Source organism: Rhinatrema bivittatum, chromosome 2, assembly GCF_901001135.1.
Source record: "Rhinatrema bivittatum chromosome 2, aRhiBiv1.1, whole genome shotgun sequence".
NCBI lineage: Eukaryota > Metazoa > Chordata > Amphibia > Gymnophiona > Rhinatrematidae > Rhinatrema > Rhinatrema bivittatum.
The window spans coordinates 135834589-135859151 of record NC_042616.1 but is presented as its reverse complement, the minus strand read 5'-3'; the positions used below and the strand labels follow the sequence as shown (position 1 = coordinate 135859151).

The following is a 24563-nucleotide window of genomic DNA, read 5'->3' as shown; positions in this document are numbered from 1 at the left end:
CCCTCATGGAGTCTGTGTGATGTGTTTAGGCCGTGAGCATGATGTCCTGACTTGCACCAAATGTGCCCTCATGACACCAAAAGGTCGCAAAGCCAGAATGGAGAAGATGGGACTCCTCTTCCGTTCTCATACCCCGACGCCATCCATCGCATAGACGTCATCGGAACCGGCACAGTCGAAGTCGCACCAGCATCGACCACGGTCCGGTGACCATCCACCATCGACGTCTTCACGGCCATCGACTCCCGTTACTCCCCCCTCAAGATCGAGGGGATCGTAGGGAGAAACATCGCCATCGGCATCGTAAGTCTCTGACTGTCGAGGGAGCGAAATCATCGACCAAGCCACCATCGAAGAAGCCCCATCCAGGAATGGCACCGACCATTCCTGCGACCGGGACATCGTGGCCACCTTCACCCGATCGGGGTTTGGGAGTCGCGATTCCGCCTGTAAAGGTGGTCCCTCCAACTGTGCCTCCACCTCCCTCTTCTGTCCCGGAGCCGGGGCTGCTTGCTCCAGGTCACCGGGAAGAACTGGACCGGCTGGTCCAGGAGGCCATCGACAAGGTGATGCAACAGCTCCAGGTTCCTCCGGTACCGACATCGGCACCGAGAGTGGAACCGGTCACCGACCCGATTGCAGCGGTGCTGGCACCGCTGCTATCCTGGATGGAGGCGCTCATGACCGCCCTTCCACCGGTGATTCACGGGGCTCCGGTGCGCTCCCCGTTGATAGCTTCTTCGGGAGGAGAAACACCGTTCCGCATTCCTCCTTCGGGAGTATTGCCTCAGCCATCGATGCCATGTCGTCCCTCACCACCGATTTATTCATTGGGGGCGATACGCACATCGGCGCCATTGATGCCTTCGATGCCGGCACCAATGCCCTCCAGGGTGTCCACGGTGCCCCCGGTGATTCCTTCGATTTTCTTGGAGCCTTAGCCGGGGCCTTCGGGTATCCAACCCCCTTCTTGTCCTATAGGTCAGTCTGCTGATCCTTGTGACACCTGGGGTGATGATACTTCCACAGACACCCATGACTTACCTTCACCTCCCTCTCCTACTGAAAGTAGAAAGTGTTCTCCTCCAGAGGACCTTTCTTTCATTAATTTTGTGAAGGAAATGTCTGAGTTGGTCCCTTTTCAGCTTCAGACGGAGCAGGATGATAGGCACCAGATGATGGAGCTTCTCCAATTACTGGATGCCCCTAAAGTGATCATTTCTATTCCCATTCATCAAGTTCTTCTTGACCTCCTCAAAAAGAACTGGGAGAACCCTGGATCCATTGCTCCAGTACACAAAACGTCTGACACTACCTATTTAGTGCAGTCAGTCCCTGCCTTTCAAAAATCTCAGCTCGACCACCACTCAGTTGTGGTAGAATCTGCTCAAAAGAAAGCAAAAAGGACAAAGCCTCTCTCTTCTACCCTTCCTGTTAAGGAACACAAGTTCCTAGACAATATTGGTCAACGAGTGTTCCGAGGGGCCATGCTCATCTCCAGAATTACTGCTTACCAGCTGTATATGACCCAAATCAACAGGGTCATTTTCAAACAGATACAGGACTTCTCTGAAACCCTGCCTGACCAATTCTAGGAACAGCTTCAAATCCTTGTCAACAAGGGGTTTGAGGCAGAAAAGCATGAGATAAGAACAGCTTATGATATCTTCGACACCTCTACTAGAGTATCTAGAGCTGCCATTTTGGCAAGACGCTGGGCCTCGCTCAGATCTTCTGACCTTTGCCCAGAAGTACAAGACAGGCTATCTGACCTACCATGTGTAGGACACAATCTGTTTGGTGAACAGATCCAGCAAATAGTGGCTGAATTAAAGGACCATCATGAGACCCTTAAACAGCTCTCATCGATACCTTCTGACTTCCCCCTCAAGACAGCCCTTTAGGAAGGACTCTAAGACGTCATTCTTCCATCCAAGGAAGTACTATCCTCCACCAACAAGGTCCCGAACTACGAGGCTTTATCAAAAACCTCAGCCTCGCCATGCCCAAAAGCAAAAGCCGCAAGCAGCTCCCCAGCCGGGGCTGCTTCAGGTTTTTTACTTTCACTTGGAGAGCAGAAGCCTGATTCCTCTGCCAAGCATACCAGTGGGAGGTCGATTGTGCCACTCACGGCATGTGGCAATCAATCACAACCAACCAATGGGTGCTAGCAATCATTGCTCAGGGTTACCACCTAAACTTTCTTGCTCTTCCACCGGACTCACCACCTCTGCAAGCGTGGGGAGTATCAGACCACTCTGTCCTTCTGGAGCAGGTGGTTTCCCTTTTTCTCCATCCAGTTAAGAGCAATAGAACCCGTCCCACTCTCGCAGCAAGGCCTAGGGTTCTATTCCCGGTACTTTTTGATCCCCAAAAAATCTGGGGGAGTTCGTCCAATTCTGGACCTACGTGCTCTCAACAAGTACCTTCAGCGGGAAAAGTTCAAGATGGTAACTTTGGGATCGCTTCTACCTCTTCTACAAAGAGGAGACTGGCTTTGCTCTCTGGACCTTCAGGACGCGTACACACACATTGCGATAGCTCCAGCTCATCGCAAGTACCTCAGGTTTTTAGTAGGCCCAAAGCACTATCAATACCGAGTGCTTCCGTTCGGCCTAGCATTGGCACCACTAATCTTTACCAAATGTCTCGTAGTTGTCGCAGCTTTTCTTAGGAAAGGTGTTCACGTCTACCCCTACCTGGACGACTGGTTAATCAGGGCTCCAACCCAGCAAGCCGCTCTGTCGTCCCTCGATTTGACCCTACACACTCTAATTTCTCTAGGATTTCTCGTCAATTACGAGAAATCCTATTTAGTCCCATCTCAAACCTTGTCGTTCATTGGGGCAGACTTGGTCACCTTGCAGGCAAAAGCCTTTCTACCTCAACAATGAGCTCTAACCCTCGTGTGTCTCACTCACAGTTGCAGTCTCAGCATACAGCAACAGCTCGCCTATTCCTCGTCCTTCTAGGACACATGGCGTCCTCAGTCCGTGTTACACTAATGGCCCACCTGGCCATGAGACTCATGCATTGGACTCTGAGGTCACAATGGATTCAAGCTGTTCTCAGCCTCTGTCGACCATTGTCCACATCACCGACTTACTCCGTCTGTCTCTCGCCTGGTGGAAAGATCAGAACAATCTCCTCCAGGGGCTGCCCTTTCAAGTGCCAGATCCTCAACTCATTCTCACCACCGACGCTTCCACATGGACAATCTACAGACCAAGGGTCTTGGTCTCCAGGGGAAGCCAAACATCAAATAAACTTCCTGGAACTTCAAGCAATGTGATATGCTCTCAGGGCTTTTCAGGAACGCCTATCAAATCATGTCATCCTGATTCAGACGGACAACCAGGTGGCCATGTGGTACATCAACAAGCAGGGAGGCACAGGCTCCTTCCTTCTGTGTCAGGAAGCTGCGCAGATTTGGGCGGATGCGCTCTCCCACTCGATGTACCTCAGGGCCACCTACTTGCCGGGAGTGAACAATGTCTTGGCAGACAAACTGAGTCGCGTCTTCCAACCACACGAGTGGTCTCTCAGCCCCTCGGTGGCGACCTCAATCTTCCGACAATGGGGATACCCCCAGACAGACCTCTTTGCGTCCCCTCAGAACCACAAAGTGGACAATTACTGCTCCCTCATTCACAGCAAACACTCTCAGCCCAGAGATGCATTCTCCCTCTCATGGGCAACCGGTCTGCGTTATGCATTCCCTCCACTTCCTCTTCTCTCGAAGACTCTCGTGAAGCTGCGTCAGGACAAGGGAACCATGATCCTGATAGCACCTCACTGGCCACGCCAAGTGTGGTTTCCCATACTTCAGGATCTCTCCATCCGCAGGTACATTCCCTTGGGAACGGACCCGCATCTGATCACTCAAAACAATGGATGCCTACGCCATCCCAATCTACAGGCCTTGTCTCTGACGGCATGGATGTTAAAAGGTTAATCCTTCGACCACTTAACCTTTCAGATTCGGTTTCTCATGTCCTGATTGTTTCACGGAAGCCTTCCACAAGAAAATCTTATTCCTATAAATGGAAAGGTATTCATCATGGTGCATCTCGTAGTCCCTTGATCCCTTTTCCTGTCCAATCCCAAGGTTTTTGCACTATCTCTGGCATTTGTCGGAATCGGGTCTAAAGACCTCTTCCATCAGAATGCATGTCAGTGCGGTAGCCACCTTCCATAAAGGTGTTGGGGATGTTCCTATATCGGTACAACCCTTCGTAACACGCTTTTTAAAGGGCTTGCTCCATATCAAGCCACCTTTACGTCCTCAGGCCCCTTCTTGGGACCTTAATCTGGTTCTCGGTCGGCTCATGAAACCACCATTCGATCCTCTTCAATCCTGTGACCTGAAATATCTCACATGGAAAGTGATTTTCCTTTTGGCTATCACTTCAGCTCGCAGGGTTAGTGAGTTACAGGCCCTAGTTATCTATCCGCCTTACACTAAACTCCTGCAGGACCGGGCGGTACCCCGCACTCACCCTAAGTTTTTACCCAAGGTAGTTTCGGAGTTTCACATTAATCAATCCATCATACTACCTACCTTTTTCCCAGGCCCAATTCCAATCCAGGGGAACAGGCTCTGCATACCCTTGACTATAAACGGGCTCTAGCTTTTTATCTAGACCGTACAGCTGCCCACAGGAAGAGCACTCAGTTATTCGTCTCTTTCCATTCCAACAAATTAGGGCAACCAGTGGGTAAGCAGACTCTCTCCTCCTGGTTGGCGGACTGCATAGCTTTTTGCTATCAGCAAGCAGGCATTCCTTTTCAAGACCATGTTAAAGCACACTCTGTGAGGGCCATGGCGACTTCAGTAGCACACCTACGATCGGTGCCGCTTCCTGACATTTGCAGGGCTGCCACCTGGAGTTCTTTCCACACTTTCGCAACCCACTATTGCTTGGACAAAGCCGGAAGACAAGATTCCATCTTCGGCCAGTCTGTCCTGCGTAACTTATTTCCAGTGTGACATACCTACACCCTTCCGCCTGCCCGGTGGGGTTCAGGATGCCCTCTACCAAATTCCACCCCAGTTGTTGTGCCTGTTGCACGCCGTTGGGTACATTTGGTGAATGTTCGGACATCCTCAGCTCGGTACTCACCCATATGTGAGGACTAACATCCTGCTTGTCCTGTGAGAAAGCAAATGTTGCTCACCTGTAACAGGTGTTCTCACAGGACAGCAGAATGTTAGTCCTCACGAAACCCGCCCGCCGCCCCACGGTGTTGGGTTCGTAACGTTTTGATGTTGTATTTTTCGGCACTGCCTGTAGCTTTCAAATAAGACTGAAGGGGAACCCCTGCTGGCTGCAGGGTTAGTGCCATGCTGGGCATGCCCAGTAGGGGCCATTCAAAGTTCTGGAAATTTTGACAGAAGTTTTCCGTGATTGGGCTCCATCCTGATGATGTCACCCATATGTGAGGACTAACATCCTGCTGTCCTGTGAGAACACCTGTTACAGGTAAGCAACTTTTGCTATCTTTTGAGGACCAGGCAGCTTATTTTATGCTATTTGCTGATGTACAGATTTTTTCCCCTCTGATCTGTTGACTCTCACAGCTGTTTCCACATTTTAGTCAGGATTCCTTAATTTGCAAAAAAAATCCTTGAAAGCAGTACATTCAAATTGTAAACACGTTTTTAGCAATTTGTGTGACTAGGAATAATACCACTGAGGTTGATAGAAAGTATAGCCAAATAGGTAGTCCCAAAAGCAGGAGGAAAATTGATTCCAGAATCGTAGAGTAATTCCAGAAATCATTGTGTCCTACACGTCTGCCATCCAGTTTTGTTTGTTAGCCTGAAATAGGTTGGATCCTTCTCTTTGGGTTTTTGTGTGTGCAGATACAGAGGAAGACCATCTGGAAGAGCTTCCAGGCATGCAACACCTGACAAGTGATTCAGACAGTGAAGTTTATTGTGATTCTATGGAACAGTTTGGACAAGAGGAGGTAAGGAAACACTGCTAAATGATTCTTTGTATAAGCAGGGCGTAAAGAGAAATCATATGGGTGTCCGGATGGATGAACCTTCTTCCAAGGTATTTTGAATCCATTTTTAGATCTGCAGGTAGCTCACTCTTATTTGAATTATTGGTGTCTTCACCCATTTCACGTCTGAATGCATTTTTAATCTGTTTACTTCTCTTGATTCCAATTTAGTAGCTTATAAAATGAGGCAAATCTGCCAATGTTAATATCTGAAGCAGATTAAATAAGTCAGGACTAGGAAAATGCACTTACTTAAGTCATCTAAGTGAATTGAATTTGTTAAACTCTGTTCTCAGCATGTCCTAGTGCAGCTGATTAAAGTCATACTGGTTTGGATAGGGCTTGTACTTAATTGATTTGCCCATCTGAATTCTGTAGCTCAGAGTGAGAGTCTATGCTGCTGGAGTAAACATGGGTGCTGTAAGCTTATAAAATCATTCAGGAGTTCCTAAGCATTTTGTTGATTTCAGTGGTTTAGGGCCTGGAAAAATAATCTATGCTTTTTCCTAATAGTACAGCTTGTTTGTTTTTGACTTTTGGAGAACCAGTGTTTAAAAATAACTGTAGTATGAAAAGCAAATGACTGATTATTGCTAACATAAGAGTTACGATGACACTGAATTAACTGCTTAATTTTCCAGAGTCATTTCCATTGAGTAGCCAGTTTATCTAAATTAATGGAATTGGCATAGGTCTATTTTGGCACCATAACAGAGTGGGGAAGATATTCAGCAAACTGAATTATTCAGGCAAATATATTAAAAAAAAAAAACTTGAATAAATCTAATAAAGATGTACATAGTGCAAAAATGTCTTCCTATACATGTGGCTGTAATGTTTTTTTGCAGAGAGAGTTTTAGACTGTCCCATAGGATCTCAAAGATGAATATACACCAGTGATAATCATCCATTCCATCCCATGAGCAGGGCCTCTGATCTTTCATGTGTTGTGCTTCTAACTTTTTGTGAATGTTTCTTTTGCATATGAAAGACTTTTTAATGTTGTGATACAATTTTTACTAGCTAGTGGAGGCTGGTTCCTAAAACTGATTTAGAAAGATGAACAAAAATGAGATGAAAGATCTTCATATGTGTAACAGAAGATGTTACCTTTTGACTGGTAGTGTTTGATCGTTTGGTAGAAATCAACTTCTAAGATGTTAGATTAATTAAATGTTTCTCTTATTTGCAGTCCTCTGAAATCTTCATATCAGGTCAGGGATCTATACAGCATTCTTCACATTTATTAGTAGATCATAGTAGACTTTTAGAAGATGCCGGTCTCCCTGAAAATTCCCGTATGCCTTCTGGGACTTACAAGACTGGGGCTGTGAGAGAGAGAGTAGTTGAAGTGAAGGGGGAGGTCAGAGTTGGAGGAGAAGATGGCAAAACCAGTGGTCGAGGACCTCAGAAAGAGAAGATGAGCATTGAGAGAGGGGAATTCTCTGGACCCCGCAGAGGACGAGGTAGGCATTTCTAAAGAAATCCTTATTTGAGTAGCATAGGCTAAGACAGGACATCTTGTAGTACCTCAGTTTTAATAAATGATAGGGTGACCTGCATTCTGACAGTGTCAGTTGTAAGTTTAAATTATACGTACTTAATGGCTCAGTGGATAGAGAGAACCTACTGGAAAGCAATGATGATGGAAAGTATGTTGACCCACCTGAGCAGACAGTGCATGTGGCCTACAGTCAAGATGTGAAGATATTTAGTATTGGAGCTCTTTGTTACTTGTATGAATTAGATTTTTGAAGTTCTGTAGTTATGTGTAAAAAAAAAACCAAAAAAAAACTATAAAGAGTGATTCAAATGTGTAGTGATTTTGGTATTTTTCTTATAGTTTGTTTGATACATAATTTTCTTTCATACTAGGTCTGTAGACAAAATCTCTGAAGGCTTAGGTTCTTCTAAACAGTGACTTATAGGAACATTTTATTTTTAAATAGTCAACACTTCATAATGAAATGCTCTTTAAAAAATTAAGTTTGCTTTCATGCTCTAACTGTAGTACTCAAGTCATCGTATTGGTCCTATAGAAAACTGGATTCTCTGCAGGTTATTAGAGCAAAGTTAGACTTACCCAATAAAGGAGGAGAATCAGCTTTTTGAGGCCTTATTTGTTTCTCCTGTTTGGACATGAGAGCTTGGAACAAGCCTTTGGTCCTTTTTTTTAAATTTTACTTCTCAAAGACTTTTTATTGTCTGTTTCATGGCTTGGTTCCAGGTGACCTGAGTGGAAGTGGCTTGTGGGATATGTGGGCTTCTTATAGAAGTAATGTACTTGGGCCTTAGATATGAGGAAGTAGGACTAAGGGCTATATTCTGAAGACAGGGGAAAATCTGGAAGGATTCAGCCTTACAGAACTCTGCCAGCAGGGATTAGTATTAATTCTACATCACAGCCTGAGAAGTGAGAGAGAGAAAAAGGTGAACAAGTTTATAACCTATTTCGTCTTTTGCCCCTCAGTAGTATCATTGAAAATGGAGAAGTAAGGGGAACTTTATGAAAGGATTAAAATATGCAAATAAGTCTTGAAACTTTAGTTAATGAAATTTAGGAGCACTTTTTTTCTTTCCTTTTTTTGTGAACCTAGTGAGCCGTATGCAGCCTATAGGTGCGGGTGCTCGGGGTGGAGAGATAGGTAATGGTGGTGATGGAGAACGCGGAGGCTCTGAAAGAGGACCAAAGGACAGTCTGAATGAACAGATCGCTGTTGTACTTATGCGGCTGCAAGAAGACATGCAGAGTGTTCTTCAGCGGCTCCACACGTTGGAGGCCTTAGCTGCCTCTCAGGTAAATGTCTTAACCATTTCTTCTGTTTTCTTCCCTAGTCACTCCTGTTGTGTTTTCCTTTGCACCATTCACTGTAACTACAATGTTTTGACATTTAAATACAAGCTAACTGGTACGTTTTTAATCATATTGGCCTTCTGCTTCACCCCTTGCTGATGCCTTCTCAATGTTGGCCCCCACAGTCCAAGGGCAGGCTCTGCAGGGCCTTGGAGTGCAGGTAAGAGGAATGCACCAAGTCCCTATCATGGAGGAGAAAACATTTAGAAATCCATATTGAATGGTGTAGTGAGTGAGAAGGTACCTGAGTAAAGTCAGGATATTCCCTGGTGCTTACTCAGATAAGTCTGCTGCTAAATATATCTCCCTAAAATTAGCCTGCTAACTTTAGAATTGTGATTTACCCGATCAGATTTATCTTCCTAAATTTATCCAAATAACCCTAGATATTAGTGTTGTTTGCATAAATATAGGCCATGCCCCCCCCCACCCTCCCCCGCCTCTTTATCTGGCTAAAGTTTGCCCAGTAAAAAATTACCCAGATAAAATTTCACACATGGGCAATTGAAATCTTGGAATTTGTTACCTGGACAAACTCTTTTCAACACTGACCTCTTAATATCTAAATTCTATCCTTTTTTTATTTATTTAATTTTTTAAAGATGTACAATACAGTATTTTGGTGCTACATACTTTCAGAGGCATTGCAGAAATATCCACTTATCTGCCTGTTGGCAGGGAATACTTTTTTTTTTTTTTTTTTAACTTGGGCATTAGCCAGAATTTTTAGCAGTCAGGGAAAAATATGATTTTCTTTCTTTACTTTAGATGTATTTTTATTCTTGGCTCTTAATATGCTCCTTTTAGGAAGGAGTTGCTTCTTTGTTTCTCTTCCCCCCACCCTGCACCTTTCTTCACCTTATCTGGACCAGGTGCAGCAGTAGCTCCTTTTCTCTGACCCACAGACCGCTCTGGGCTGCAGTGGTGACTTCCTCTTTCTGTAGGCCTGGTGGCAGGGGGCTGCTCCAGGCCTCAGGGTTGGCTCATGTATTGACAGCAGTGGAAGGTACCAGGTTTTGGTGCCAACCATTTTACCGTTTGCAGAAAAATAAAGGCTTTTTTCATCTAGTAAGCTTTCAAGCAGCATTCTCAAAGGTTGATCCAAGACTCTAGCACTAAACTTTCAAAAGGGAAGCTTTGATAAAATGTGAAAAATAGTTTTAAAAAAACCTGAAAGGTACAGCTACAAAGGTTAAGAGTGTGCAACAGGCATGGACATTGTTTAAAAAAAAAATAAAAAATCTTAGAAGAGCAGTCCAAATTTATTCCACACATTAAAGGTGGAAGGAAGGTCAAAGTATTACAGGCATGGCTAAAAAGTGAGATGAAAGAGACTATTTTGGCCAAAATATCTTCATTCAAAAATTGGAAGAAGAATCCATTAGAAGAGAAAAGTATAAAACAGAAGCATTGGCAAGTTAAATGTAAAACTTGAGCTCTACAAACTCTGGAAAAGACATACCTAGCATGCTCTTAGTTGGTGGGAAAGCAAGGAGGTCTGCTGTCAAGGGTGAAACCTTGGGAGATGCTTCAGTTCCAGGCCCTCTCCAGTAAGGAATGGCTGGATAAAATGACTATTTGTGTGCAGAACATGCACTAGGAGTGGGCAAAAAGGGCGACCACCTTCCATTGCAAACTGGTAGGGGAGTGTGCCACACTGTGCTTTTATTTGGTCTGTGGACCACAAGTCTGAAAGGGAAGGTGGGTGCTGTTTTGTTCAGTGACTGCCCCGGTTATGTGTGGGAGTGAAAAGAATTTCTGCACAAAGAAAGGTGGGAGGTATGGATTTTGAAGACTACAGAATTGGAATGAGAAATGTTTGTTCCTATTGAGAATTAAAATTTAAACTATGTGAAAATAAAGGTTAACAGAAAACAAGACATTGGTGCAAACATCTTCTCCCTAAAAGGAAAAATGCATACCTCTCTTACCTACATAATTACAAGAAACATAGATCAAGCAAAAAAATCATACCATGCTGATAAAAATACAAGCTGCCAACGGCAACTGTACTGTTTTATTTAACATCATAAAATCTTACTGCTGTAAAAAAAAAAAAAAAAAATGCATCCTCACATCATATCTCCAACTCCTTCTGTGATAATTCTTTAGAGACTAAATACTAAGACACTCCTTTAAACTTCTTGCAGCTCTCTTCTCCAACAAGTAACCTTCTGCCAGCAACTAGCTCATGGACCTTTTTTCTCCTCCAAACCCTTCTACCATTAAACATGTTCTCACCAAACTAAAAACCTCAAATAGTCCATATAACCCCTGCCCAGGAAAACTATTAAAAGAAATCAGAGAATTTATCTCTCCACTGCTAGCACAACTGGTTAACTCATCTCTATCTTTGGGTCTCTTTCCAGATGCGTTAAAGCAAACATCAATCTTTTCCTATCCCCAAAAAGAAATCTAACTATCCCTATGATCTTCCTAACTATCGTCCAATGGCCTCTTTAACATCACTAGCCAAAATAATTGAATCTATTGTATTACACCAGTTAACCTAATACATTGACAACAACAATATCCTATATCCAGATCAACATGGGTTCCATAAAGGACATAGTGTGGAATCCCTGCTTCTTTCTTCCTTTGCTCTATACTTCATTGCTTTGACTCAAATACAGATTACATCATAATATTTCTTGACATTTCAGCCGCTTTTGATATTTTAGATCAGGGGTGGGCAGGTCCGGTCCTCGAGGGCTGCAAACCAGTCGGGTTTTCAGGATACCCCTAATGAATATGCATGAAATAGATTTGCATACAACTGAGGCAGTGTGTAATGAGGTCTCTCTCATGCATATTCATTAAGGATATCCTGAAAACCCGACTGGTTTGCAGCCCTCGAGGACCGGAATTGCCCACCCCTGCTTTAGATCATAACATTCTGTGCACTAATCTTCATTATATTGGCATCAACGGTACTGTTCTCAACTGGTTTAAATCCTTTATATCTCACAGACCGCAACAAATCAATATAGGACAATATTCTTTTTGGTACTACACTGATTCTGGTGTACCGCAAGGATCCACTTTATCTGCCCTCCTATTCAATATTTACATGTTACCTCTTTGCCACCTTCTCTCTGGTCTCAATATGAAATTCAAAATATATGCTGATGACATCCAGTTCTTTTTACACTACTAAGTCTCTATCTAAATACAATAAAAATGTGGATGTCACATAATCTACTAACTCTCAGTTCTGCAAAAACAGAAATCTTATACTTATTAACCATTCCTAATAGTTCCCGTGCTCCACCATCTGAATTCACATTTGATAACATTCAAATTCCAGTATCCAGTTAAGTACGTAATGTAGGTATTATCATTGATTCCGATTTATCCATGACCAGTAATATCTCCTCTGTTACCAAAAATTCATTTTACAAACAATTACTCAAAAAACTAAAACCTCCTCTTTACCCATCTGATTTCCACTCAGTCTTTCAAGCATTAATTGTAACCAGTCTTGATTACTGTAACTCACTTTACCTCTGTCTTCCTGATAATACTGTTTCCCTGTATGTACCCGGATCAGTCCAGACAGTGGGTTATGTCCCCCTTCCAGCAGATGGAGTCAGAGCAAAAACCTGTAAGGACAGCCCCTAATAGGTTGGAGCACCCTCTGCGTCCCTTCGTATTACTCTGACTCCAGCAGATGAAAGGTGGCACCTGCGGTCCCCCACTAGATATTGGTTAAGGGGTGGGCTTTTTTCCCCTCTCCTTCTCTAGTTTTAATTGCTTGGTATGGATGAAATTTAAAAAAAAATTTTTTTTTTAATTATATATTTACTTTCCTTGCTCACACTTGAGTTTGCAGGCTGAACTGTCAGGGACAGTGGTCTAATAGTTTTCTCCTTTGGGGGTAAGTTTTTTGTCTTTTTCCTTTTCAGTTAGCTTACCTTGCTGTCCTGGGGTGTAAGTTATTGGATCCGATCTCTTCCCCCCCCCAGCCCGCCCTGAGAAGTCGCTTCCTCGGGGCAGTTGGGACAGAGAAGCGCCATTCCTCTGTCCCCTGTTTCTTGCTGCTGACAGCTTCGGGAGAGTGTTAGAGGTGATTTACCTCTCCCATGCCACGTCCATAGCGATGTTCGGCCTGTGGGGAGTCCGGGTCCCGACTCTCCTGCGAGGGCCTCTGTCTCCGATGCTTCCCTGGTGGGGAGGGCTCCTCGAGCCAGGGGGGACGTTCAGTTTCGCCCGCTTCAGCCCACCCGCTGACAGATTGGCCCTGTTCCTGTCTGAGGCGGGAATGGTGGCCATCTTGGATTTACAGCTGCCTGCTTCTTTGCCTCCTGATCTCCCTGCCGATTCCAATTCTTCACACCCCCCCCCCCCACCGATTTTAACTCCTGCGGTCCCACCGGAGGTCCCTTCAACATCGGGGCAGTTAAATATGACCCTCCCCCCGGGGCCCTTCACCCCGGAGTTCATTTTATTAATTCATAATGCATATCTCCTCTCTCAAGATGCAGCAAAGCTCTCACCCCCACCCAAAATTCCAAGGATTGAAGGGAGTGGGGATTCTCAGGAGATCATCCCAGTTCCTGCACCCCCCTGCAATCTCAGGGGCAGGGGTCCCTCACTTGCTGCTGTCTGGCGCCTCTAGGGTAAGAGTGACCTCACAACCACCCAATCCAGACTCCCTACCTCCTCAGAATCCCGACGTGGATCCAGACGAACCGACCCCACTACTGGAGGGAGATGATCCCTGCGTCTTACGACTTTCTCAGAGGGAGAAATTGGGTCTTCTCATCCCCCAGGTCCTTGAGGAATTAGACATTGAGGCTCTGCAGGAGCTGGTAGGAAGAGGGATCCTGTACTGGTGGGTCTCCGTCCGCCAGCGAAAACTTTTCCTTTTCATCACAGACTGCTTCAACTGTTGTCCAGAGAGTGGGATGCTCCTGATGGTTCTCTCAAGGTCGGCAGAGCCATGGACAAGCTCTATCCATTCCCGGAGGAATCTTTGGAATTCCTCAAGGTACCCAGCTTGGATTCTTCGGTGTCCGCAGTCACCAAGAGAACTACTATTCCAATTACTGGTGGTACCGTATTAAAAGACATTCAGGATCGTAAACTTGAAGTGTATTTGAAAAGAATCTTCAAGGTTTCGGTTTTGGGGGTTTGAGCGGCTGTCTGCAGCTCTCTCATGCAATGAGCGGGACTGCGTTGGATGCAACAATTGCTAGGGGCTCAAGAGTTGCCTCCTGACGAAGCACGGCAGGCAGACCGCCTAAAGGCAGCGATTGCATATGGGGCAGATGCTCTGAATGATCTCTGCGTCCTGGCCAGATCCATGGTCTCTGCAGTCTCAGCAAGATGCTTGCTTTGGCTTCGCAATTGGTCGTCAGATTCTTCATCCAAAGCTCGACTTGGATCCTTGCCCTTCAAGGGCAAGTTGCTTTTTGGGGAAGAATTGGAACAGCTCATCCAATCCCTTGGAGAAAATAAGGTGCATAAGTTACCCGAAGATAAACCTCGGAGTTACAGGGCCTTCAGCTCCACACGCACCCGCTTCAGGGGTCAGTGTCATTTTCGTCAAACCAGGTCAGGTCCCCAGAGACCAACTTCTTCTCGTTCGCAGTCCTGCTCCCATTCCTTTCGTGGCAGACGACAGTCCAGGGATAACCCTGGCCAAGGGACTTCCAAATCCTCACAATGAAGTATTGCTGGCCCACTCTTCAACTCCCAAGGTAGGGGGTTGTCTAACCCTTTTTCACGAAGAGTAGGTCAAGATCACCTCAGACCAGTGGGTCTTGGATATCATAAATCGCGGCTACGAGTTAGAATTTGCTCGGCACCTAAGAGACAGGTTTGCCTTCTCCCTCTGTGGCCGTTAAGGAAACAAGTCATTGTAAGGCAGATGCTAGATCGTTTTCTGAGCTTGGGGGCCATCCTTCCGGTTCCCTTGGAACAAGGGTCAGGCCACTACTCCATCTATTTTGTGGTTCCCAAGAAAGAGGGCTCCTTCCGCCCGATCCTCGACCTCAAAGTGGTCAACAGAGCCCTCAAGATACTGCATTTCCGCATGGAGACTTTGCAATCGGTGATCGCGGTTGTTCACTCAGGGGAGTTTCTGGCCTCGCTGGACTTGACTGAGGCTTACCTACATATTCCTATACGTCAAGCACATCAATGCTTTCTTCGCTTCAAGATTCTCAGCCAGCATTTTCAATTTCAGGCTCTGCCATTTGGGCTGGCGACCGCACCAAGGATGTTTACCAAGGTCATGATATAGTAGCCGCCACTCTCCGAAAGGAGGGAATCCTAGTTCACCCCTATCTGGACAACTGGCTCATCCGGGCAAAGTCCAGAGAACTGTGTCAACAGGCTGTCGAGAGGGTTCTCCCTCTCCTACACTCCTTGGGTTGGGTTGTCAACTTTGCCAAGAGCCAATTCACACCCTCACAGAAGATCGATTTCCTGGGAGCTCACTTCAACACCAAGCAAGGGAAGGTGTTCCTCCGCAAGCAGAGGGCAGATGCTCTCATAATTCAGATCCTGTACTTCCAAGATCTCCCCTTTCCCACGGCCTGGGACTATCATCAGGTTCTGGGATCCATGGCTTCCACTATAGACTTTAGTGTCTTGGGCTTGTGCCCATATGCATCCATTGCAACAGGCATTACTCTCTCGCTGGAAGCCGGTGTCCCGAGACTTTCAGGCTCCTCTGCCACTCCTGGACCTGGCCAGATGCAGTCTACGCTGGTGGACCAGCCCAAATCACCTATTGCAGGGAGTGGATCTGGAGATTCCGCAGTGGGTGATCGTCACCACAGATGCCAGCCTCTCCGGCTGGGGAGCGGTATGCGAGAGGCAATCGACTCAGGGTCAATGGACTCCCCTCCAATTGACGTGGCCCATCAATCGGCTGGAGACCAGGGCGGTCCGGCTGGCCCTGCACCATTTCCTTCCTTTAGTCAGAGGCCAAGTGGTACGCATTCTCTCCGACAACGCCACAATGGTAGCATACATCAACCGTCAGGGAGGCACCAGAAGCCGACATGTCTCCCTCGAGACAGATCAGTTGATGGAGTGGGCAGAACTCCACCTCTCCCGCCTGGCGGCCTCTCACATAGCGGGGGTGACTATGTCCAAGCAGACTTCTTAAGTCTCCAATGCTTAGATCCCGGAGAGTGGGAACTCTTCGACGAAGCCATGCAACTTCTAGTACGGCGCTGAGGGACTCCCCATCTGGATCTGATGGCTACCCAGCGGAATGCGAAAGCCTTACGCTTCTTCAGCCACTGAATGGGAACAAGGCGCGGAGGGAGTAGATGCTCTGGTTCTCCCATGGCCGTGGGACCTTCTTCTATATGTGTTCCTCCCCCTGGCCGCTGGTGGGGAAAGTATCGTGGCCCAGTAATCATGATGGCTCCGGAATGGGCTCGAAGACCATGGTTCGCAGATCTCATCAACCTGGCAGTGGACGGTCCCTTGAGACTGGGACACCTTCCGCGCCTCCTTCGACGAGGTCCGGTATTTTTTGACCGGGTATTTATTTATTGGTTTTTATATACCGCCGCTCATCAGATATCACGTCGGTGTACAGAGAACGAAAAAATACGCAATTGCGTTGTACATAAAACAGTATGAAAACAACTGGGAACCAATACATTAAAACAGTTAAATGCATTAACAAAAACAGGTTATACAAATATAAATAGATATATATAGATAATATATTATGGATTAGTTATAATAACATAACTTATTATAGTATCAAGGGAAGCTGTAGGAGAGAAAAAGGAATGAAGGGGTATAAGTTTAAATAGGGGAAAATGAGGGTGAGGACAGGGAGGAAAGGATTATATACAAGTGAAGCAGTTAAGTAGAGCAAATTCTTCAGTTATATGAAATAGCAAAGAAGGTGGTAGGGATGAAAAAGATAAAAAGCGTCTGGAGTTGACTGCTGTAGGAAGGAGGTAGGGGAGAGGGGTAGGGGAAAAGGGGTGGTATCTTCAGTGGGATATTATGAAATAAAGAGGGGGGGGGATAAATAAGGCTAGGAAGGAACACGTGAAAGTCATGTGTAGGCTTTAGTGAAGAGCCATGTCTTGAGCTTTTGCTTGAAAGTCTTTGGGGATAGTTCAAGACGTAAATCAGTAGGCATGGAATTCCATAGCATAGGGCCAGCTAGAGATATGGCACGAGCTTTGGTGGATGCGTATTTGAATAGTTTTGGTGAGGGGGTTTTGTAGGGTGGCTATGTATGGGTTTCTTGTAGGCCTGTTGGAGTTATTGAATTGAAAAGATTTGGAGGGCCAATTCATTTCTGGGTTGTGGAGGGATTTGTGGATAAGTGATAATATCTTGTATTGTATACGATAGTGGATGGGGAGCCAGTGTAATTCCTTAAGTATGGGAGTGATGTGTTCCTTTGTGGGCGTGTTAGTGAGAATACGAACTGCAGTATTTTGCAGGATTTGTAATGGGTGTATGGAATTTTTAGGCAGGCCCAATAGCAGAGCATTACAATAATCAATTTTAGAAAATACCATAGCTTGTAACACAGTACGAAAATCGGAGAGGTGTAATAATGGTTTAAGTTTTTTGAGTGTATGGATCTTGAAAAAACACTCCTTAAGGGTAGCATTGATAAATTTTTTGAGGGACATTTGATCATCTAATAAAACTCCTAGATCTCGGACTTGTTGGGAGAATTGTGTGTGTGGTGGGATAATGCGTGATGTGGGTGTAGCGTGTAGGGGTGTAGGAAGTGAGATAACCATGAGTTCAGTTTTTGTAGAGTTAAGGGCAAGCTGGATAGAATTTAAGAGGCTGTTAATTGAGGTAAGAGTGGAGTGCCAGATTTCCAGGGTAGATCACTTCTGTCTTGCGGCCTGGCTTTTGAACGGCGAAGGTTGAGGACGCACGGGTATCCGGACGAGGTTATGTCCACTCTCCTCCAAGCATGCAAGCCTTCTACATCCATTGCTTATGTGAGGGTTTGGAAAGTTTTTGAGTCTTGGTGTGTCAATCTTCAGGTCTTGCCTCGGCAGGTGTCCGTTTCAAACGTCCTTTCCTTTCTCCAGGCGGGTTTGGAGAAGGGCCTGGCCTACAATTCTCTGAAGGTCCAAGTGGCGGCCCTCTGAGCTCTGCTTGGTCGATCGGACGGCCTTCGCTTATCGTCCCATCCTGACATTATTCGATTCTTGCAAGGGGTAAAACACGTCCGTCCACCGGTCTGCTCCCTATGTCCGGCCTGGAACCTGAATCTGGTTCTCAGAGTTCTGTGTGGCCCACCGTTCGAACCTCTGTCCGCAGCTTCCCTCAAGGATCTCACAACCTCTGTCCACAGCTTGCCTCAAGGATCTCACTCTAAAGACTGTCTTCCTGGTCACGATTTGCTCAGCGCGACGGATTTCAGAACTCCAAGCCTTGCTATGCAGAGAACCTTCCCTCCGATTTTCCGACTCGGGAGTTTCGCTACGTACGGTACCTGCTTTCTTGCCCAAGGTGGTTTCCGCTTTCCATCTCAACCAGTCTGTGGAACTTCCTTCATTCCCGGACGACAGTCCCAGAGACCTTAAGCAACTTGATGTGAGACGAGTTCTCATCCACTATTTGGAAGCTACTAATCCTTTTTGTCTTATGGATCATCTTTTTGTTCTTTGGGGTGGTCCCAACAAGGGCCTTAAGGTTTCCAAATCCACGATTGCTCATTGGTTAAAGGATGCAGTTTCTTCCACTTATATTGGTTCGGGACGTACGCCTCCTGCGGGTATCAAGGCGCATTCATTGCGCTCTCAGGCTTCCTCTTGGGCGGAACGCCAATCTGTTTCTGCTCATGAGATATGTAGAGCAGCTTCCTGGAAATCGTTGCATACTTTTGCACGTCATTATCGACTGCATGATCCGTCTCAGAGTTTGGCTCCTTTGGTGCTCAAGTTCTTCGTGTTGGGCTATCTTCAGCCCACCCTACGTAGGGAAGGTTTGGTACATCCCACTGTCTGAACTGATCCGGGTACGTACAGGGAAAAGAAAATTATTACTCACCTGGTAATTTTCGTTCCTGTAGTACCACGGATCAGTCCCGACTCCCTCCCTTTCTGGAAGGAGCCCAGCTCGAAGCTTGTTTTCTACTTGATCAGTCTGTATATCAGTTCTTCATTATCAGTCTGTATAACAGCTCGTTTTGCAAGTTTGCAGATTTTTCACAAGTTCCATACGAGTTATTACCCTTCAAGGGTGTTTACTACTCAAAAGTTCATATTTGTTGATCCATACCATGTATTTTCTGGCTTTGATATTCTCTATACTGAAGGGATGCAGAGGGCGCTCCAACCTATTAGGGGCTGTCCTTACAGTTTTTGCTCTGATTCCATCTGCTGGAAGGGGGACATAACCCACTGTCTGGACTGATCCGTGGTACTACAGGAACGAAAATTACCAGGTGAGTAATAATTTTCTTCTGTCCTCTGCAACTAGTTCAAAATGCCGCAGCTCGTTTATTGACTAACATTAAGCAAAGAGATCATATTACCCCGATTCTCAGACATCTCTACAGGTTACTGATATGCCAACGCATCCTTTACAAGATCCTTACCATCATTCATACTTACCTATATTGCTGATGGGTTATAAAGTAATGCTCTTCTCTTTGCCTCTATCAATCCCCACATCACTTGTCTCTATAGACAAAAGCTACCTTGAGATTTCAAATATTAAAATAGCTAGACTAGACCTCACCCGCAGACACGTTTTTTCTGTGGTAGGACCCATACTATGGAATTCACTTCCAACCCCTCTATGCCCACTGACGAACACAAAAGAATTCAAAAAAGCCATAAAAACCTACTTATGTTCCTCAGTTTTCAATAATCCTCAATCATAATATCTTCAACCAGAACTGATCACACCCGCTTCACAACCTGAAACTTTTCACTGAGTCCTCTATCTTACATGTGGTGGTGATCTTTTTATTAAGTTAGTTTTTGTGATGCTATTCTTGTGGTTATGGCTTTAAAATTGTAATTTCTATTTATTTGTTTTACCTTATAAGTTCAATTATTATTTTTACCTTTGCTTTAATTAAGTATGTTAATATTGTAAACTGCTTAGACCTATATTTGAATAGGCAGTATAGAAGAACTTTTAAATAAATAAAATAAATGTTTTGCTGCATAATATGAAATCCTTATGTAGGGGTTTGTTTTTTTTTCATATCAAGATCATAGATAATGTTTTTGCGTTGATTAGATTTACCAAATTGTTTGCCAATTCTGAGTCTTGCTTTATATTTGAAGGCAAGATCGGTAATGCTTCAATCAACCTATCCACCCGCCTCATCTGCTAATAGGGTAAGGTTGTTTTCCTGCTCACTCAGGCCAGGATTCATCATTCTTCGCAGAATGATGAATCTTACGGAAGGGGGGGGGGGACGGGCCTGCGAAAGCCTGCAGCCTTCGCACCACGGCAGTGCGCTGGCTGCCAGCTTTCTCACCGAATAGCGCCACCATGAAAGGTGGTGCTGTTCGGTGTGCTACTGCAGACGATAATGTTAGTAACGTTATCGCTGGCAGCGAAGACACTGCCAACTCCCCTCCCCCTAATTTGCATGATATTGCATGGGAAAAGGCCCTTTTCGCAAGCGATAGAGGCTTATCACACGCGATACGGCCGTATCGCGTGCGATAAGCCTTTGATAAATGACCCCCTAAGTTATGTACTAATGACATGAACACTTCTATTCCACAGAATGGTCTTCGGTTTACCTTATACCAAATACCATCATCTTGTACTCTGTGTCCAAAAATGAATAAAAAACAAATACTGTTTCATAGGGATAAAATACTATTAACATAAGCAAATTGTGGTAAAAAGTTAATTTTGAAGGCCAGATTTTGTGTTGTTTGTCATTTCCATCAACTAAGAAGCATTAATACCATCACTTAGTGCAGTAATACTCTCACTGTCTTTGTGCTTCTGAGATGCACTAACACATTGCATTTTGTTCAAATTAAGACATGTAAATCGTGTTTTACAGTTGGTATGTTGTAGCAGGAAGAGCTGAAATGCTGATATAATAAAACCTGTGCTAAAATCTGAGTTAAATTTTAGTGTGGGTTTTACTTAACGCATTCATTAAAGCAGGGGTCCCTGCAAGATGATGTAAGCTAACGGGATGTAAATCAAATACGAGTTAAAAAAAAATGCAGAATGAAAAAAGTACATTGAAATGTATTAACCTGAAAAATGTACACTAATGCAGAGAAGTGCTTTAAAACAGGAGTAAGGAGGTAAGTGCTTGAAGATGGGAATATGACCAAAATGGCACCGGGCATCCTGACAGAGTTTACACTGCAAGATTATGCCCAAGTTGGGATGCCCGGTGCCAGTTTTGTATGCAAGGCCATTTTGGTCATACTCCCATCTTCAAGCACTTTTCAGCTGTAGATGCCGGTGCGACCGGTCACACACATGATGCAGCGTCCCCGCCCAAGTGCTGCCATCTTTAAATACCAGCTTGGGATCTGATCAGGTTTATGCCACTCTCTACAAGATGATGATGAAGATCTGGAGATCGTATTGAAGCGCACTGAATTATGATTGAAATCTTCGTTACTAGATAAGTCCCCTGATGCAGGGAAACCAAAACACCAGCTGATGTCAGGGTTTTGCTTTGTCTGTTAGAGTGTTTCTTTTACAACCTTGTGGGGCATGTTGCTTGTCTTTTTTAGACTAGAGATCTTTGTGTTTTGTTTTTTTTAATGCAATTCAAAAAAATATTTTCTCTTTGCACACCTTTGTGACTTTCCTTTGGGTGGATGATTGAGAGGTCCAGGCAACCACCCTAGAAGTGGTCCTACACTGGTTTCCCGGTTTGCTGACACCCTTTATTATATATCTTATAACTGTGTGCTCTTAGATACAGTGCTTTGGCTCCCGTCTTGGTTTATTTGGATATTGTTTGACACAGGATTAGTTGGGATTTGAGGTTCTTATATATAAATGAATACATCTTTGACCTGGTAAAATCATTAAATGCTTCTTTCTTTTTCTTTTGATTAGCGACCATCTTGGTGGCCCTTTGAGATTTCCCCATGTGCCCTGATGTTTGCTATTGTGTGGCCATTTGTTACCCAATGGTTGGTGCGCATATATTTTCAACGAAAGCGAAGGTAAAGAGTGTGTGTGTGTACAATTTGGGTAATATGGTGCAAAAGTAGGGTGGCCAACTTTTCCATGGACCATAATTGGACATCCCACTAAACTTCATGCTTTGGGAGGAGAGGCAGGGGAGTGGGAAGGTTACAGACTGTCAGTTGTCCATCCACTCATTACTTGGCTTTCAAGTACCCCCCCCCCCCCCCCCCAATATATTTGGTTTTATAAAATGTTATTTCAGCTATCTTCATAAACCACTCGCACTCCCTTGTGCCACCTGTCAATGTGCACTCCTGTCTAGTCCTCTCCCTCCTTCTTCCCTCCCCTGTGCCTTCCTCTATCTCCTTTGTGCCTCTTTTCTCTCCCTCCTTCCCTCATGCTCCTGTTGTGCCTCTCCCTTGCTCCCCATGTGTCTCTCCCCTTTCCCCATCCTGTGACTCTGATTGTGTCTTACTCCAACTTCCTTTCCTCTGTTCTGGTATCCCTTGCCTGGCTTGCTGCTGCACCTCTCTAGTTCCTGGCTTAGCACTCAGTGAGGGAGGGGGAGGGTCCAGGGGCCATTGCTGCAGAGATCTGTGGAGCCTCTGGGAACTGAGGGCTGGGCTGTGCCCCACCTCATCTCATCCAATCACAACATAGGCAAGGAGGCAAGAGGGCAGGGACACATTACAGCTCTTGTCTCTTGCCCTGTGATTAAGAAGCTGTGGGAAAGAGGAGTCTCTTGCAAAAACAGGATTTTCATTGTCTGGTCAGTTCTTCTGACCGGACACTGACCAGCACAGCTGAAAACTGGGCAGTTGGCAACCCTATGCAATTGTTTTCTTCTCCTGGGTTCTGCTTCTTGACTCAACTACTGTGTAATATGGGTGAATCTGGTCTAATTTCTTAGTTCACTCAAGACTAGCACTCCCCAGAAACCTTTTGTTTTGTGTGTTTAATGGTCACGTCTGTTAGTGTTGTCTGAGAACATGAAGCCTTTGCATTCACAGGCCTTTTTGTTTCCTTTGAGTTCATTATCATTAAAATACAGAATGCTTGTTTCAAAAGCAAAAAACAAGGAAACTATTCCTTAAATGAACTGGCCCTTTGTTTTGCTCTTATAGAAAACTGAACTGAGAAATCTTGCTGTTTGTGGTGAACTAGGGTTTGAAGGACCCTGAAGAGAAGGCACTGAGAAGTTCCCATGAGGTTCTTCATGGATCAACGGTGGTTACTTTTGCTGCTTGTAGTAATTATCTTGCACTATTTGAATGATAGCTTTATAAGGACTAATATTACTGATCCTTGAATGAGTAATGTCTACTAGTTTGCAAGTAAGAAAAAATGTACCACCACCTTTGAAAAACATGAAAATGTTTTAAATTATTAAAGAATTTTAGAATGTCGTTCCTGATTAGCATTCCGCTGACACCAACCATACATTCAGATGCTAGTTTCATGGATGGTATGAAATGGAAGATCTGAACTAGAGAATTTCTTAATGTAAAAAAGAATTTGACACTGATAACATCTGATTTATTTTTTTTTCTTTTTGCTTATTTTGAGCACCAATTAAGATTCAAGGTTCTGTCTCCTTTCAAAGGCTGACTGTGAGGCTGCACATGCCACTGCCCCTGTGGATTTAATTGGATTGTCACAAGCAACAATATTGTTGATAGATTTTTTTTTAAAGCAAATTTCATGTAAATTAAATTAATTTTAACAAGATAATTTCCTTTTGTGTTTTTTTACCACTCATACAACTCCTCCACACCATACAAGCTCTCACAGTTTTTATTTATGTACTTTAAAATGTATCCTTGATTTGCTATCTGCTGCTTTTTCTCTTCCAAATGAATTCTACTCCCCTCCTAGTATAACTGAGTGGCTATGTTTGCTTGTTAACATCCTCAGGCACACAGAATGCAACATGGTGTTAGAGGCCAATTTGAATCTATTGGCGACAGAACTTTGGCGTTATGGAGCAGAAACATAGCTTAGCATCTTTGGGGTCAATATTCAAATGGTTTGTCCAGCTAGATTTGGGACTTAGCTGGTCACCCCACCGGCTTTTAGAATTCTCGTACTTTGACCACTTCCAAATTATCTGGCTAAGCAGTTAGCCAGATAACTTGGACTTTAGCTGGCTATGTTCAGCAGCGCACCTGATTGACAGCATTCTGCTAAATGTCCGGGCTGACTTTAGCTGGATAAACTTGTCCGCTGTCTGTGCTGCTGAGTATTGGGCTTCCTTAAGTCCTTGAATTATAATCATAGCCTGGGGAAATTCTTGTGAAGTGAGAAAACCCTTTCATTCAAAGTGAAAACAAGCACTTTTTTTCATAGCAAATTGTCAATATAAAGCATTCACTTTTTTGTGAATAACTGCACAGCACAACAATTAATCCAGAATATATATGAATGAAAGATAGAGGAACTTATCTCAAATGGCTGACAGGGGCATCCCATCTTCCTTTCTTCTGGCGAGCAAGCATATGCAAGCACCTCCATCTTCTTTCCCAACAATATTCCTGTTTCCGAGGCTCTGTCTGTTCACCCATTTCTTAGGCACATGACTTGAATAAATCAATCATATCAA

General features: G+C 44.7%; 1 protein-coding gene across 3 annotated transcripts in view; it reads left to right on the top strand.

Moving 5' to 3' along the window:
- Nucleotides 1-23695, top strand: part of ACBD5 (acyl-CoA binding domain containing 5) — a 101238-nt gene extending 77543 nt beyond the window's left edge. For all 3 annotated transcript variants that reach the window (XM_029588651.1, XM_029588650.1, XM_029588649.1), the window contains 6 exons: nucleotides 5867-5973; nucleotides 7205-7478; nucleotides 8610-8809; nucleotides 20125-20178; nucleotides 21890-21999; nucleotides 23089-23695. In XM_029588651.1, coding sequence (XP_029444511.1) covers nucleotides 5867-5973; nucleotides 7205-7478; nucleotides 8610-8809; nucleotides 20125-20178; nucleotides 21890-21999; nucleotides 23089-23101 — 758 coding nt within the window. In that variant the 3' untranslated portion in view covers nucleotides 23102-23695. The remainder of the gene's footprint in view (nucleotides 1-5866; nucleotides 5974-7204; nucleotides 7479-8609; nucleotides 8810-20124; nucleotides 20179-21889; nucleotides 22000-23088) is intronic.
- The last annotated feature ends 868 nt before the right edge of the window (nucleotides 23696-24563 follow it).